This window comes from Pelodiscus sinensis, chromosome 1 (assembly GCF_052426305.1).
Source record: "Pelodiscus sinensis isolate ZL-2025 chromosome 1, ASM5242630v1, whole genome shotgun sequence".
NCBI classification, from domain to species: Eukaryota; Metazoa; Chordata; order Testudines; family Trionychidae; genus Pelodiscus; species Pelodiscus sinensis.
Window position 1 is genome coordinate 328,297,658 of NC_143052.1, and position 11,536 is coordinate 328,309,193.

The window sequence follows — 11,536 nt, forward strand, 5'->3', positions numbered from 1 at the left end:
TAGAAATAACAACGTCATTATGTTTGGAAACAGAGAATGTGAGATATGGCACCACTGAGATGTCTCACCGAACCACAGAATCAGTTCAATGCCCCCAGTTGTCTGTTGGAGAAACAGCAAAATGGCATACACACTTGTGTCTCAATGTCTGCCCTGAAAACAACCTGTCATTTCCCTCCCACTGGGAAAACATGCAACATACAGAGGAAACTGAGGCATGCACAGGCTTCATAAAAAATATTAGACAACATGACAAACAAACTCCCAACTATCCCATTTTTGCTCTATCTGTCCATGCAGAACCTGACCGAAACATATGCCTATTTACATTTAATTTCCGGGTCTTATGTGTTTGTTTCCTGTTCTATTCTGAATATTTCCACAAGCTATGGATAAGCAGGATGATGCTATACTGCCTTTATTCAATGAAATAGTATATCTGGGTGAGAATCTCAGTGGTCAGTGAATTACTACTTACATGAGAGGATGGGAAAATTCTTTTATAGTTCACTTCTCACATGGAAGAATTAAAATGACTCTGTAAATCAAAATGAGTTTAGCTTGTTTTTGCTTCTGCTGTCAAGCTATACACTTGGGTTGGATGGTGAAAATGGGAAAAAAAACACTTGCAGAAAATTAGACTTTTTTTGTAGTAATTTGCTGCATCCTCCAGTCAATGAGGAGGCTGTTTATGCAAATTTCTGTTCTATCAGCAGGAGTTTACTGGCATCTGGAGTGACATTGTGTTACCTTAATGTGTAGCAAGAATGCCAGATGGATAGAATTTACCAATATTCTGTTCTTTTTTGAAAGCTGCAATGAAGCAATCACAAAGCTATTAATTGCTAACAACCAGACACGCAAAATGAGAGAACTGGAGGAGGTATGCAGCTCTGCTCTGCAGGATTTATGCTGCTTCCTACATAGGATACCTTTTTGTGTGCATGTGTTCCTGTTTACTACAATGTGTTAACCCAGAAGGGTATCAGAGAGTGGTCCTATTGGATTCTGGGAGGTGTGGGCAGGCCTAAAGGATCTTCTCCCCAGCTTATGGGGAGGGTTCACAGAGCCCAGAAAGCCAAATAATTACTGGGGACAAATAAAGAGAAAACATAAATAGCTGTGGAGGTCATAGGGTCAAAACAAGGGAGCCAGATGGGGAAACTGAGCAGAGGACCCCAGACAGCTCCCACTGCCCCTCGAAGGTCTCAAGCAAACCAGTAGATGCTGCCCAGTGGAACTTTGCCCAGATGCGTGAATAGATGTAGTGGAAATAGCCCCCCCCCCCCCCCACCAGTCATGGGCCCCTCCCTCAGCCAAGCTCTGCTTATGAGAGTGATAGAAGGAAAGCATATTAGCCCTAGATGGAGTAAGTTTCTGTACCCAGGGTGAACTAACAAGGGCTAACCGAGAACCAGAAGGAAACTTCTGGAATCAATCAGGCTAATTGAAGTACCTGGAGACAATTGGGAGGTTTCCAGAATCAAGTAGGTAGCACTAATCAGAGCACCTGGGCTCAATTAAGAACCAAATGAGACTGGTTAGAAAGGGCTCCTTTGCAGTTAGTAAGGCATGTGGAGTTTGGAGGAGGGAAGGAGCCAAAGATCTGAGAGGGGTGTGAGTGAGAGCTGGGGTCTGCAAGTAAGGCAGAGTGTCATGGAGGAGCAGGATAGGCTGCTCAGGTATCAGAGGAAAGATACTGAGAGGGGTTGTTTGGGGAAATGGCCCAGGGAAGTAGACGACAGCCTGGAAGTAAAGAAACCCTGTCTGTTGCCACTGCTTTAGGGTCCCTGGGCCAGAACCCAAAGTACTGGGCAGGCCCAGGTTCCCCTAATGCTGCCCATGCTAGTACAGAGTCTGTCCCTGGATAGCGAGACCAGGAATGTAGAGGGGTTACTCCCTGTACTATGGACAAGCCTGTGATGAGAAGGGCTCAGAAGGTTGTGACCTTTGCCTCTAGTAAAGGCCCAGGGGGCAGTGTGGAAGGTCATAGCGAGCCTCAGAGGTAAACACTGTCTGACAAAAGTGCAAGGCCTATGGGGCACGGTCAGAGCTTTGCCATAGTATATTTCATGATAAAAAGATAATTACGATTATTTAGCTTTCTGTGTAATCAGATTTTTTGAAACCCTCCCACCCATTCCTCCAAAAAGCCACAGCACTTGAGTTTCTTTAGTTGTTGGATTCCAAAAATGTTTAATTTATCGACAGATAACGTGTTGTGATGGGCATCTCTAGGTTGCTATCCAGGCAGAGCATACCACCGAGCATTGCTGAATTATTCTTAGTGAAGTCTGAGCTAGCGAATGGGAGTTCTTCAGGCAAAGGAAGAGTGACTGTGTGAGCCTTGGGGTTAGTTTATAAGGTGGTGTGTGCTTGCCATGTGCCCTGCTTGATTGAAGTATATAATGTGATCTGTGTGGGATTTGGGGGGGGATCTCTAAGCTGCGCCTAATAGTAGGCTACCAAAAAATGAGTTGCTCAACAAAGTTCTGATCTGCCATCCCTTCATCCCTAATCCCAAAAGAACTGGGATTTAAGACAGCTTCTATGAAACCCGAAGAGCTGGCGAGCAGAGGAGTTATGTGAGAGGGATTGAGAGAGGGAATGTGAGAGCGTAATAAACTTTCTCCGAACTTAACCCCTCTGCCCATTCCCCAAAGGACGGGCACACACACACATGCGCGCGCGCACACACCCCGGAGAGGGAGACTATTCAGTTTACTGCACTGAATGCATCGAGCATGTTTATTTGCCTTTGTGCATTTGGTACAGCAGCCCATGGCCCACCAAGTATGGGCTCTTGAGATGAGAATGACTGAACTGAATGAGCTAAGGGAGGCCAAGAGGTACACAGAGAAGACTTTTTAGGATGCAGTATAGTGGTCCCATCCCAGTCAGACAGCCTGTGAGGAAGAACATTTCAGGAAAGAAAACAATCAAAGTGGAGTAGAAGGAAACAATCTTGTCATTCCGACCGTCTTTCCAGATGACATCATGGCATCCTCTCACACTGAGGTGCTTTACTGGAGGAGGGTACCCCGGCTATTAGGAGGGTAATAGTAGCGGAGAATTTGATCATTAGAAATAGAGAGAGCAGACTTTGTGGTGATTGGGAAAACTGCATGGGGAATTGGTTGCCAGATGCGAAGGTTATGACTATCTCAAGATACTAGACACTTATGTGCAGTACTGGGGAAGAAGATGGTGATTGTTACATATAGGTAGTAATGATATAAGGAAGGATAAGAGAGAGGTCCTAGAGGTCAAATTTAGGCTACTAGGTAAGAGATTAAAGACCAGAACCTTCATGATAACATTTTCAGAAATGCTTCCAATTAGGCAGAACTGCAGGGTCTCAATGTGGGGATGAGTCAAAGGTGTTGGGAGGATGGAGTTAGGTTCATTACGATCTGGGGAATATTTTGGGAAATGAGAAGCCTATACAGGAAGGAGGGACTCCTAAACAAAATTGGAATCTGACTGCTCGAGTATAAAATTAAAAATGTCATAGAGGAATTTTTAAACTGAGGTCTGAGAGAAAGCTGACAGGTGCAGAGAAGCATGTGGTTTGGATAAGCACATTCCTTAGGGAGGGAATTAGTAAAGGGGATACTATCTCCGTAAAGAGGAGAGGGATAGAAGTTGCTGAACTATAGGTAGGAACTGAAGAAAAGCAGACAAACAAAAGTGTGTCCCATTTAATAACATCACATGAAGGCAGAAAATTAAATACCATTTTTATAACTGCTTGACATACAAATGCAAGAAGTTTAAATGACAGTATGGGTGAATGTCGGTGTCTTGATATAACATAGATCATAGAAATTTTGTGGAATGATAATCAATTAGACATGGCAATACCACAAATACAAAATATATAGGCAAGGCAGAGTACAGGCAGTCCCCGGGTTACGTACAAGATAGGGACTGTAGGTTTGTTCTTAAGTTGAATCTGTATGTAAGCCGGAACTGGCATCCAGATTCAGCCGCTGCTGAAACATATCAGTTTCAACAGCAGCTGAATCTGGACACCAGTTCTGACTTACATACAGATTCAACTTAAGAACCCCAGGCATCCCCAAGTCAGCTGCTGCTGAAACTGATCAGCAGCTGATTCCAGGAAGCCCGGGGCAGAGCAACTCTGCCTCGGGCTTCCTGTAGTCATCCGCTGGTCAGTTTCAGCAGCGGCTAACTTGGGGACGCCTGGGGCAGAGCAGCTGGGGTGCTGCCGGGTTGGTCCAGTAGCGCCAAGGAGCGGTGCTGCGGGACCAACCGGCAGCGTCCCACCTGCTCTACCACAGGCCCCGGGCTTTGCTCCACGTCTCCCTGGTCTGCTGGGGAGGGGGGGTCACTAGCTGCATCCCCCCCAGCAGACCAGGGAGACGCGGAGCAAAGCGGCGGAGGACCCGGCCGGACCCGCGGCGCTTCCAGCTGATCTGGAAGTGGCCACGGGTCCGGCCCCAGGTCCTCCGCCGTTTTGCTCCCCGTCTCCCTGGTCTGCTGGCTCCCCCAGCAAACCAGGGAGATGGGGAGCAGCTTTTCTCGCCCTGGAGGAGGCGGGCGGCGGGACCAGGTGTCCCGCCGCTCCAGTCCTCCAGGGCGAGAAAATCACCGTTAGTAACTGCGGATCCGACATAAGTCGGATCCGCGTAACTAGGGGACTGCCTGTAGATTGCACTGACGCAGGAGTGGGGTCATATGTGAAAGAAAGCATAGAGTCAAATATAGTTAAATGAGTCAAACAATAGCATGAAATCTTCATGGATAGAAATTTCATGTTTTAATAGTAAGTATAGCTGTGGGAATATACTACTGACCACCTCTCCAAGGTGGTGATGGTGACATGCTCAGGGAGATGAGAGAGGGCCACAAAAATGGAAAATCCAATAATAATGTGAGATTTCAGCTATCCCCAAAGTGACTATGTGCTTGTCATCTCAAGACAGGATGCAGAGATAACATTTCTAGACACCATTAATGACTGCTTCTCGGAGCAGCTAGTCTTGGAATCCACAAGGGAAGAGGCAATTCTTGATTTAATACAAAGTACCACACAGGATCTGGTCCGAGAAATGAAAAAAGCTGAACCCCTTGGTAACCGCAAACCGTAATGTAATTAAATTTTATCATCCTGTAGGGGAGGAAGTGCCAGAAAAACAACACCATGATAATGTTTAATCTCAAAAAGAGGAACTACACAAAAATGATAAGACTAGTTACATGGAAATTAAAAGGGACAGTCACAAGAGTGAAATGCCTGGAAGCTTCATGGAAACTTGCTAAAAACACCATAATGCAGGCTCAAGCGATATGAATATCTCCAAAAATGGAGACTAAGAGGATTTTTAAAAGCCACCATGGTATAACAACAGATTAAAAGAGGCTATTAGAGACAAAAAGATATCTTTTAAAAATTGAAAGTCAAATTATACTGAGGATAGGAGCATAGACTCTGGCAAGTTGAATGTAAAAGTAGAATTAGGCAAGCCAAAAAAGAATTAGAAGAGCAACTAGCAAAAGACAAAAATTAACAGGAAAAGTTTTAAGTACATCAGCAGCCTGCCAATTAATCAGTAGGGCCAATGGACAATCAGGGAGCTAAAGGGCATTCAAGGAAGACAAGGCCATGGCAGAAAAGCTAAATGAATTCTTTGCATTGGTTTTTACTGCAGGCAATGTGAGGGAAATTCCCACACTTAAGCCATTCTTTTTAGGTGACTAATCTGAGGAGCTGTCCCAGATTAAAGGTTTAGTAGAGGAGGTTTGGGAACAAATTGTTAAACAGTAATAAGGCACCCAAGGGTTGTGAAGGAACTTAAATATGAAATTGGACTGGGATATATAATGTATCACTCATATCAGCCTTTGTACTGGATTACTGAAGAATAGCTATGTGCTGACAGTTTTTTAAAAAAGGCTCCAGAGGTGATCCCTGTAATTACAGGCCGGTAAGCCTAAATTAGGTACCTGGCAAATTGATTGAAAGTATGGTAAAAACAGAATTATCAGACACTGAGATTAACATAATTTGTGGGGGAAGAGTCAACATGGATTTGGTAAATGGAAATCATGCCTTGCCAATCTACTAGAATTTTTTGAGGGGTTAACAAATGTGAACAAGGGGGATCCAGGCCATGTAGTATACTTGGACTCTCAGAAAGCCTTTGACAAGGTTCTTCACCGAAGGCTCTTAAGCAAAGTGAATAGTCATGGGAGAAGAGGGAAAGTATTGGTTAAGAGATGGGAGACAAAGGCTATGAATACATAGGCAGTTTTTCACAATGGAGAGAAGGGAGTAGCGGGAACCCAAAGGATCCATACTAGAGATGTTAAATATCGGTTAATTGAATAGTCGAGTAACCTCATTAATTCTTATTGGTTAGATGATTATTCTATAGTCCCCAGGGGCGGGGTTGGCAGCCAGTGTGCTCCGGCCTCAATCCTGAGGAGCCTTCTGCCACTCTGTTTGCTGCCTCTGCCTCAGGGTGCCAGGCAAGAGCTGGTCTGTGAGAGGAGTTAGTTGAAAAACCAGCTCCCCTTGCAGATCTCTGCCTGTCGCCTTATGCTGCTGCCTCTGATAAAGAGGCAGCAGCGTGGGATGGCAGCAGCCCTTGTGTGGGGTAGGGTTTGAGCCCCTGGACCAGGTGCAAGCCAGAACTGAGCCGGGCTGCCTGCCTACCTGTCCCCTAATACACTTTAAATGCAGAGCCTCAGCACAGGTAGGTCCTGGACCCATTGCAAGCCAGGACTGAGCCAGGCTGCTGGACAGTCTGCTACAAAATTTACTGGTGTGTGGGGGGGGGGGGGGAAGGGAGGGGAATGCATGTAGTCTATAGCATTAACCAATAAGCTATTGCTAATTGGTTAATTGACTACACTGTTACATCCCTAATCCATACTGGGATCAGTGCTGTTCAACATAATCACAAATGATATGGGAAAAGGAGTAAATTGTATGGTAGCAGAGTATGCAGATGATACAATATTACTCAAGATGGTTAAGTCCAAAGCTGACTGTGAAGCATTGCAAAGGGAGCTCACAAAATATGTGTGACTGGGCATCAAAATGGCAGATGAAACGTAGTGTTGGAAAATGCAAAATAATGCACACTGGAACACTATACACACAAAACGATGGGGTCTAAATTAGCTTTTTACGTTTGAGAGAGAAATCTTGGGAGTCATTCTGAATAGTTCTGTGACATCTGCTCAGTGTGCAACTGCAGTCAAAGTAGTGGAAAGATATAGCAAAAGGCAACAACAATGATTTAAGGTTATGGAATAGCTTCCATATGAGTAGAAAACATTAGAACAGTCATAGAGGGTCAGACCAAAGGTCCATCTAACCTAGTCTCCTATCTTCCAGTAGTGGCTAATTCTAGGTGCCCCAGAGAGATTCAACGTTACAGATAATCAAGTGAGCCATTCCCTGTCACCCATTCTCAGCCCTGACAAACAGAGGCTAGGGACACCATTCCTACCTATCCTGGCTAATAGATTAAAAAGTACCAGTGCTGAGAGGGGATATGATAGAAGTCTATACAATCCTGATTAGTGTGAAGAAATGGAATAAGAAAATATTATTTACCCCTTCATATAATACAATAACCAGGGTCACCCAATAAAATTAATAGGTATCAGGTTTTAAACAAACTGAAGGAAGTACTTCTTCAGACACCACTCAGTTAACCTGTTGCCAGAGAATGCTGAGCAATCAAAAAATTTAACTGGGTTAAAAAAAGAATTAGATAAGCTCATGGCAGATTAGTCCATCAGTGGCTAGTAGCCAAGATGGTTCATGGATGCAACCCCATTCTCCAGGGCTATGTCTACACTCGCGGCTTCTTCCACGAGTAATATGCAGATGAGGCTGAGCATGGAATATCACCGAGCCTCATTTGCATACCTAATGAGCCACCATTTTTTTTCAAAAGAGGCTCTTGCCCCTTCTTGCACAAGAAAAACCCTCTTGCTCAATGCCGTTCTTCCTGAAAAGTAGTAGGTGTTGTGTAAGAGGGTTTTTCTTGCGCAAGAAGGGGCAGTGTAGATGCTCCTTCTTGCCCAAGAGCCTCTTTTGGAAAAAAAAGGTGGCTCATTTGGTATGCAAATGAGGCTCATTTGCATATTACTCGCGCAAGAAGCCGCGAGTGTAGACATAGCCCAGGTGTTCCTAAACCTCTGGCTGGCAGAAATTGGGACAGGATGACGGATGATAGCTCACTTGATAATTGCCTTGTTCTGTTCATTCCTCTGAAACATTTGGCACTGACCCCTGATGGAAGACAAGATATTGGGGAATTTTGAATCTAGACTATTGGTCCGATTTAGTACAGCCATTCTTCTGTTCAGATTCTTCCTATTTAATGAGGAGGCTTAAATGATATATTTAGGTAATTGTTAAATTCCTGGGACATTTCCAAGATGGCAGAGTGCTCTGTAACATCAATTCATTTACTAGGTTGGCTTGTGATTTGTTAACTTACTGTAAATATATGTATACATAAAAGTGCCAAGTGGTATTTCAGGCCTAATTTTCAGTCAGAGCAGACATGCATGTACAGAACCTTATATGTATGAACAAATAAGGGATCTGCATGTGAATTAGGGTTGTGAAAGGTTTAATGAGTAATGCTTACCGGTTCAGGTTAACCAGTAACTGGTGGGGGTTGGAGCAGCTCCTTATCTGCCGTGGACAGGGGCTGCTCTGTCAGGACCATACTCTTCTAATCTCAGAGAGATTTTCATGTTGTGCACTGTGCTTATTAACCTCACCTCGCAGGTACTTCTGCTTAGAAACTGGACTAGTAGCCTATTCCCAGCAACTTATTTTCAATGACCTTGTGTGTAGAACAGTCTAGATATTGCCTCAAGGATTATCGCTTGGAATGAATTCTTCCTTCTGAAAATGCCAAATTTAATAAAATCCCAGACAGAGCATTGTTTCCTGGCATGTTTTAATATGGTTCTCCCTGCCAGAGAACAGGATCCATGCTTTAAATGCATCTTTCCGATTCTCTTTTCCATCAGAAGGCCCTTTATTCCACTAAATGTCTTATGGGGATAATAGATGTATGATGTCTGTGAATATAATGGTAGGATATGTACTTACTCCCCATGCTATCTGTAATGCAAACCTGTGGGAAGCCGTAGACCTCTGGTAGGGAACTCCTGCTGTTACAAGAAGAAGCAGCTGGTGCTATGTAGTGACACAAAACTAATTATTATTCTCATTGTCTTTAGCTCTGTTATCTTGTTTGTTTTGGTGCATTTAACATATGGTGCCCTGCATGGTGTCTGACTTGACACAGCACAAGTTCAGTGGCCTTTGGACAAACGTACACAGCATGAAGAACTGCTGTAATTTTTCACATGGACCGTGAAATTAATGAAGTGAGAGTTTTCAGAGATGGGCCTTCGTTAACAGCTGTGTAAATGTTCCTGTGCATTAGATAAAACTGATATGAAAAGTGAGCCAAAAATGTGTGATCACTATTCAGAATATATATTGTTCCTGTCTGAAAAGTTTTGGGTTTTTATTTCCTTTTACAGACTGTCGCAGAGGCAGCCATCTGAAGTAGCAAGGACTGTTATTCACTCCTTTTCAAAGACCTTCCTTTGCTTGAGACCTGCAACTCAACTTTATTTTTTGGTTTGGTTGAGACACAAAGAGCCTAAGAGAAGAATGAGGCAGCTGAAAGGGAAACCCAAAAAGGAGACCTCCAAAGATAAAAAGGAGAGAAAGCAGGCAATGCAAGAGGCTCGACAACAAATCACGACTGTAGTGCTTCCCACAATGGCTGTTGTGGTGCTTTTAATCGTTGTGTTTGTTTATGTGGCAACTCGCCCAAATACAACTGAATGATGCAGCTTTTAAAATTCTTTAACTTTGGGTGTTAATACTCATATTTTATGAAGAGCCAAAAATATCCCAAACCTTTCTTCCAATATACCACTTTTTAATAAGTACTTTACAAAAGAACCTACTGTCATCTCCAGTCTTCTACTTAGAGTGCTATTATTTCTGTTTTGGAATGTAACATGAAACGTACAAGTGAGTGTGCCAATACGTTTTATGATCCAGTTGATGTGCCTTTCAGACTTTTAAAATGGTGTTTTTTTCTTAAAGCTATTTGAAGTTCTATAGTGTGAAACGAAATTCTGTTGCTATAAATTTGTATAAATCAGCTTTCAGATCTTAGCTGTGTAATGTTTCTCCTGTGAGTTTTTGTACGTCTGTTTCACAACTTCCAAAGAAGTACATTACTTTAAGCTTAATGTCATTTGAAATGCTTTTATTTTAAAAAAAATATATTTTTGGAATAAAGAAGATATTAATTTGAATTAGAATCTTCTTTTTGTTTTGCCAAAAAGTGGTTTAGTGAAACATGACCTACATTATATAATAGTTTTCATTTAACACCATACAGAACACTTTGAAAGGATTTCTCTTTCCAGTGGGTCTTGAATATTCAAAGTGATACTATAATATAAGATCTATCAGAACAATCTGGCAGAAGCCAGAGAGAAATATTCCACAGTTTTATTGTGGCAAAATAACTAATAGTATAAATACAGTCAGAAGCCTTGCTTCTTCTGTTCTTTAAATTTAGAAAATACAGAAGAAAACATTCAAATAGACCATTCTTTGAGGATGGTAGTTTCTCTTTAGAACCTATCGTCAAACCACCACAGTTGCACTCCAGAAAATTAAAAAGTATATCAAATTTATTGGAATAATTCTATGCTCTTATAGTGCCCTTTTCTTCTTGATCCAAGGATCTCACCCAGTAACCAAAAAACTCTCAAAACATGTTGAGGGGGAAATTTAGGGATCACTCCATTCATTAATTCAGGGCAGATGCTGCTGAGGATGAATACAACACTGCAGAAATGTATCAGTATTTCACCTGGACAATCCCAGTGAAATTACTAGGACTACTCATGTGCGGGATTATTCTTATCCTCTTCCTCCACTGTTGTAACGTGTTACTGTATAGAATGCCATAACACATGGAAACTGCAAGAGAAATTGTGGGTCAGCACAATGGAAATGTCTATAGAGTTTTATTTAAAACAGTGGTCACTAGCCAGTAGATTGAGATCTACTGGTAGATCTTGGCGCCTCTGACAGGTGATCCTGACTGGTTTGGCCAAGAGGCTATCAAGTGCCAGCACTTCATCTGCTCCTCCCCCCACTGCTGTGCATCTCCTGCCCTTTGCTTTGGAGCTGTCTCCTCTGGAGCCTCCTGCTTTTTGGGCAGGGCAGGGAGGGAGAGGAAGGGTGCTCATGTCAAGGTGCTGCCTCTCCCCCCGGTATCCCATTTCCACAGAGCAGAGAGGGGGCACAACAGGACTTGAGAGGGAGTCTGCTGGCTGCTTTTGGGAGTGGTGCAAGACCAGGGCAGAGGTGAGCCTGCCTTAGCCCCACTGCACCACCACCCAGGAGCCAACTGAGGTAACCAGGGCCCAGCTGGAGCCCACATCCCAAAACCTTATCATGAACCTCTCCTGCACCGCAAGTCCCTGCCCCAGC

At 43.4% G+C, this 11,536-nt stretch overlaps 1 protein-coding gene across 1 annotated transcript in view; it reads left to right on the top strand.

Moving 5' to 3' along the window:
* SMCO4 (single-pass membrane protein with coiled-coil domains 4) overlaps window positions 1-10,344 on the top strand; it is a 63,310-nt gene extending 52,966 nt beyond the window's left edge. Inside the window, exon 3 of the mRNA XM_089775757.1 lies at window positions 9,553-10,344. Within this exon, the coding sequence (XP_089631883.1) occupies window positions 9,686-9,865 (180 nt within the window). The 5' untranslated portion in view covers window positions 9,553-9,685 and the 3' untranslated portion in view covers window positions 9,866-10,344. The remainder of the gene's footprint in view (window positions 1-9,552) is intronic.
* Window positions 10,345-11,536: the final 1,192 nt, after the last annotated feature.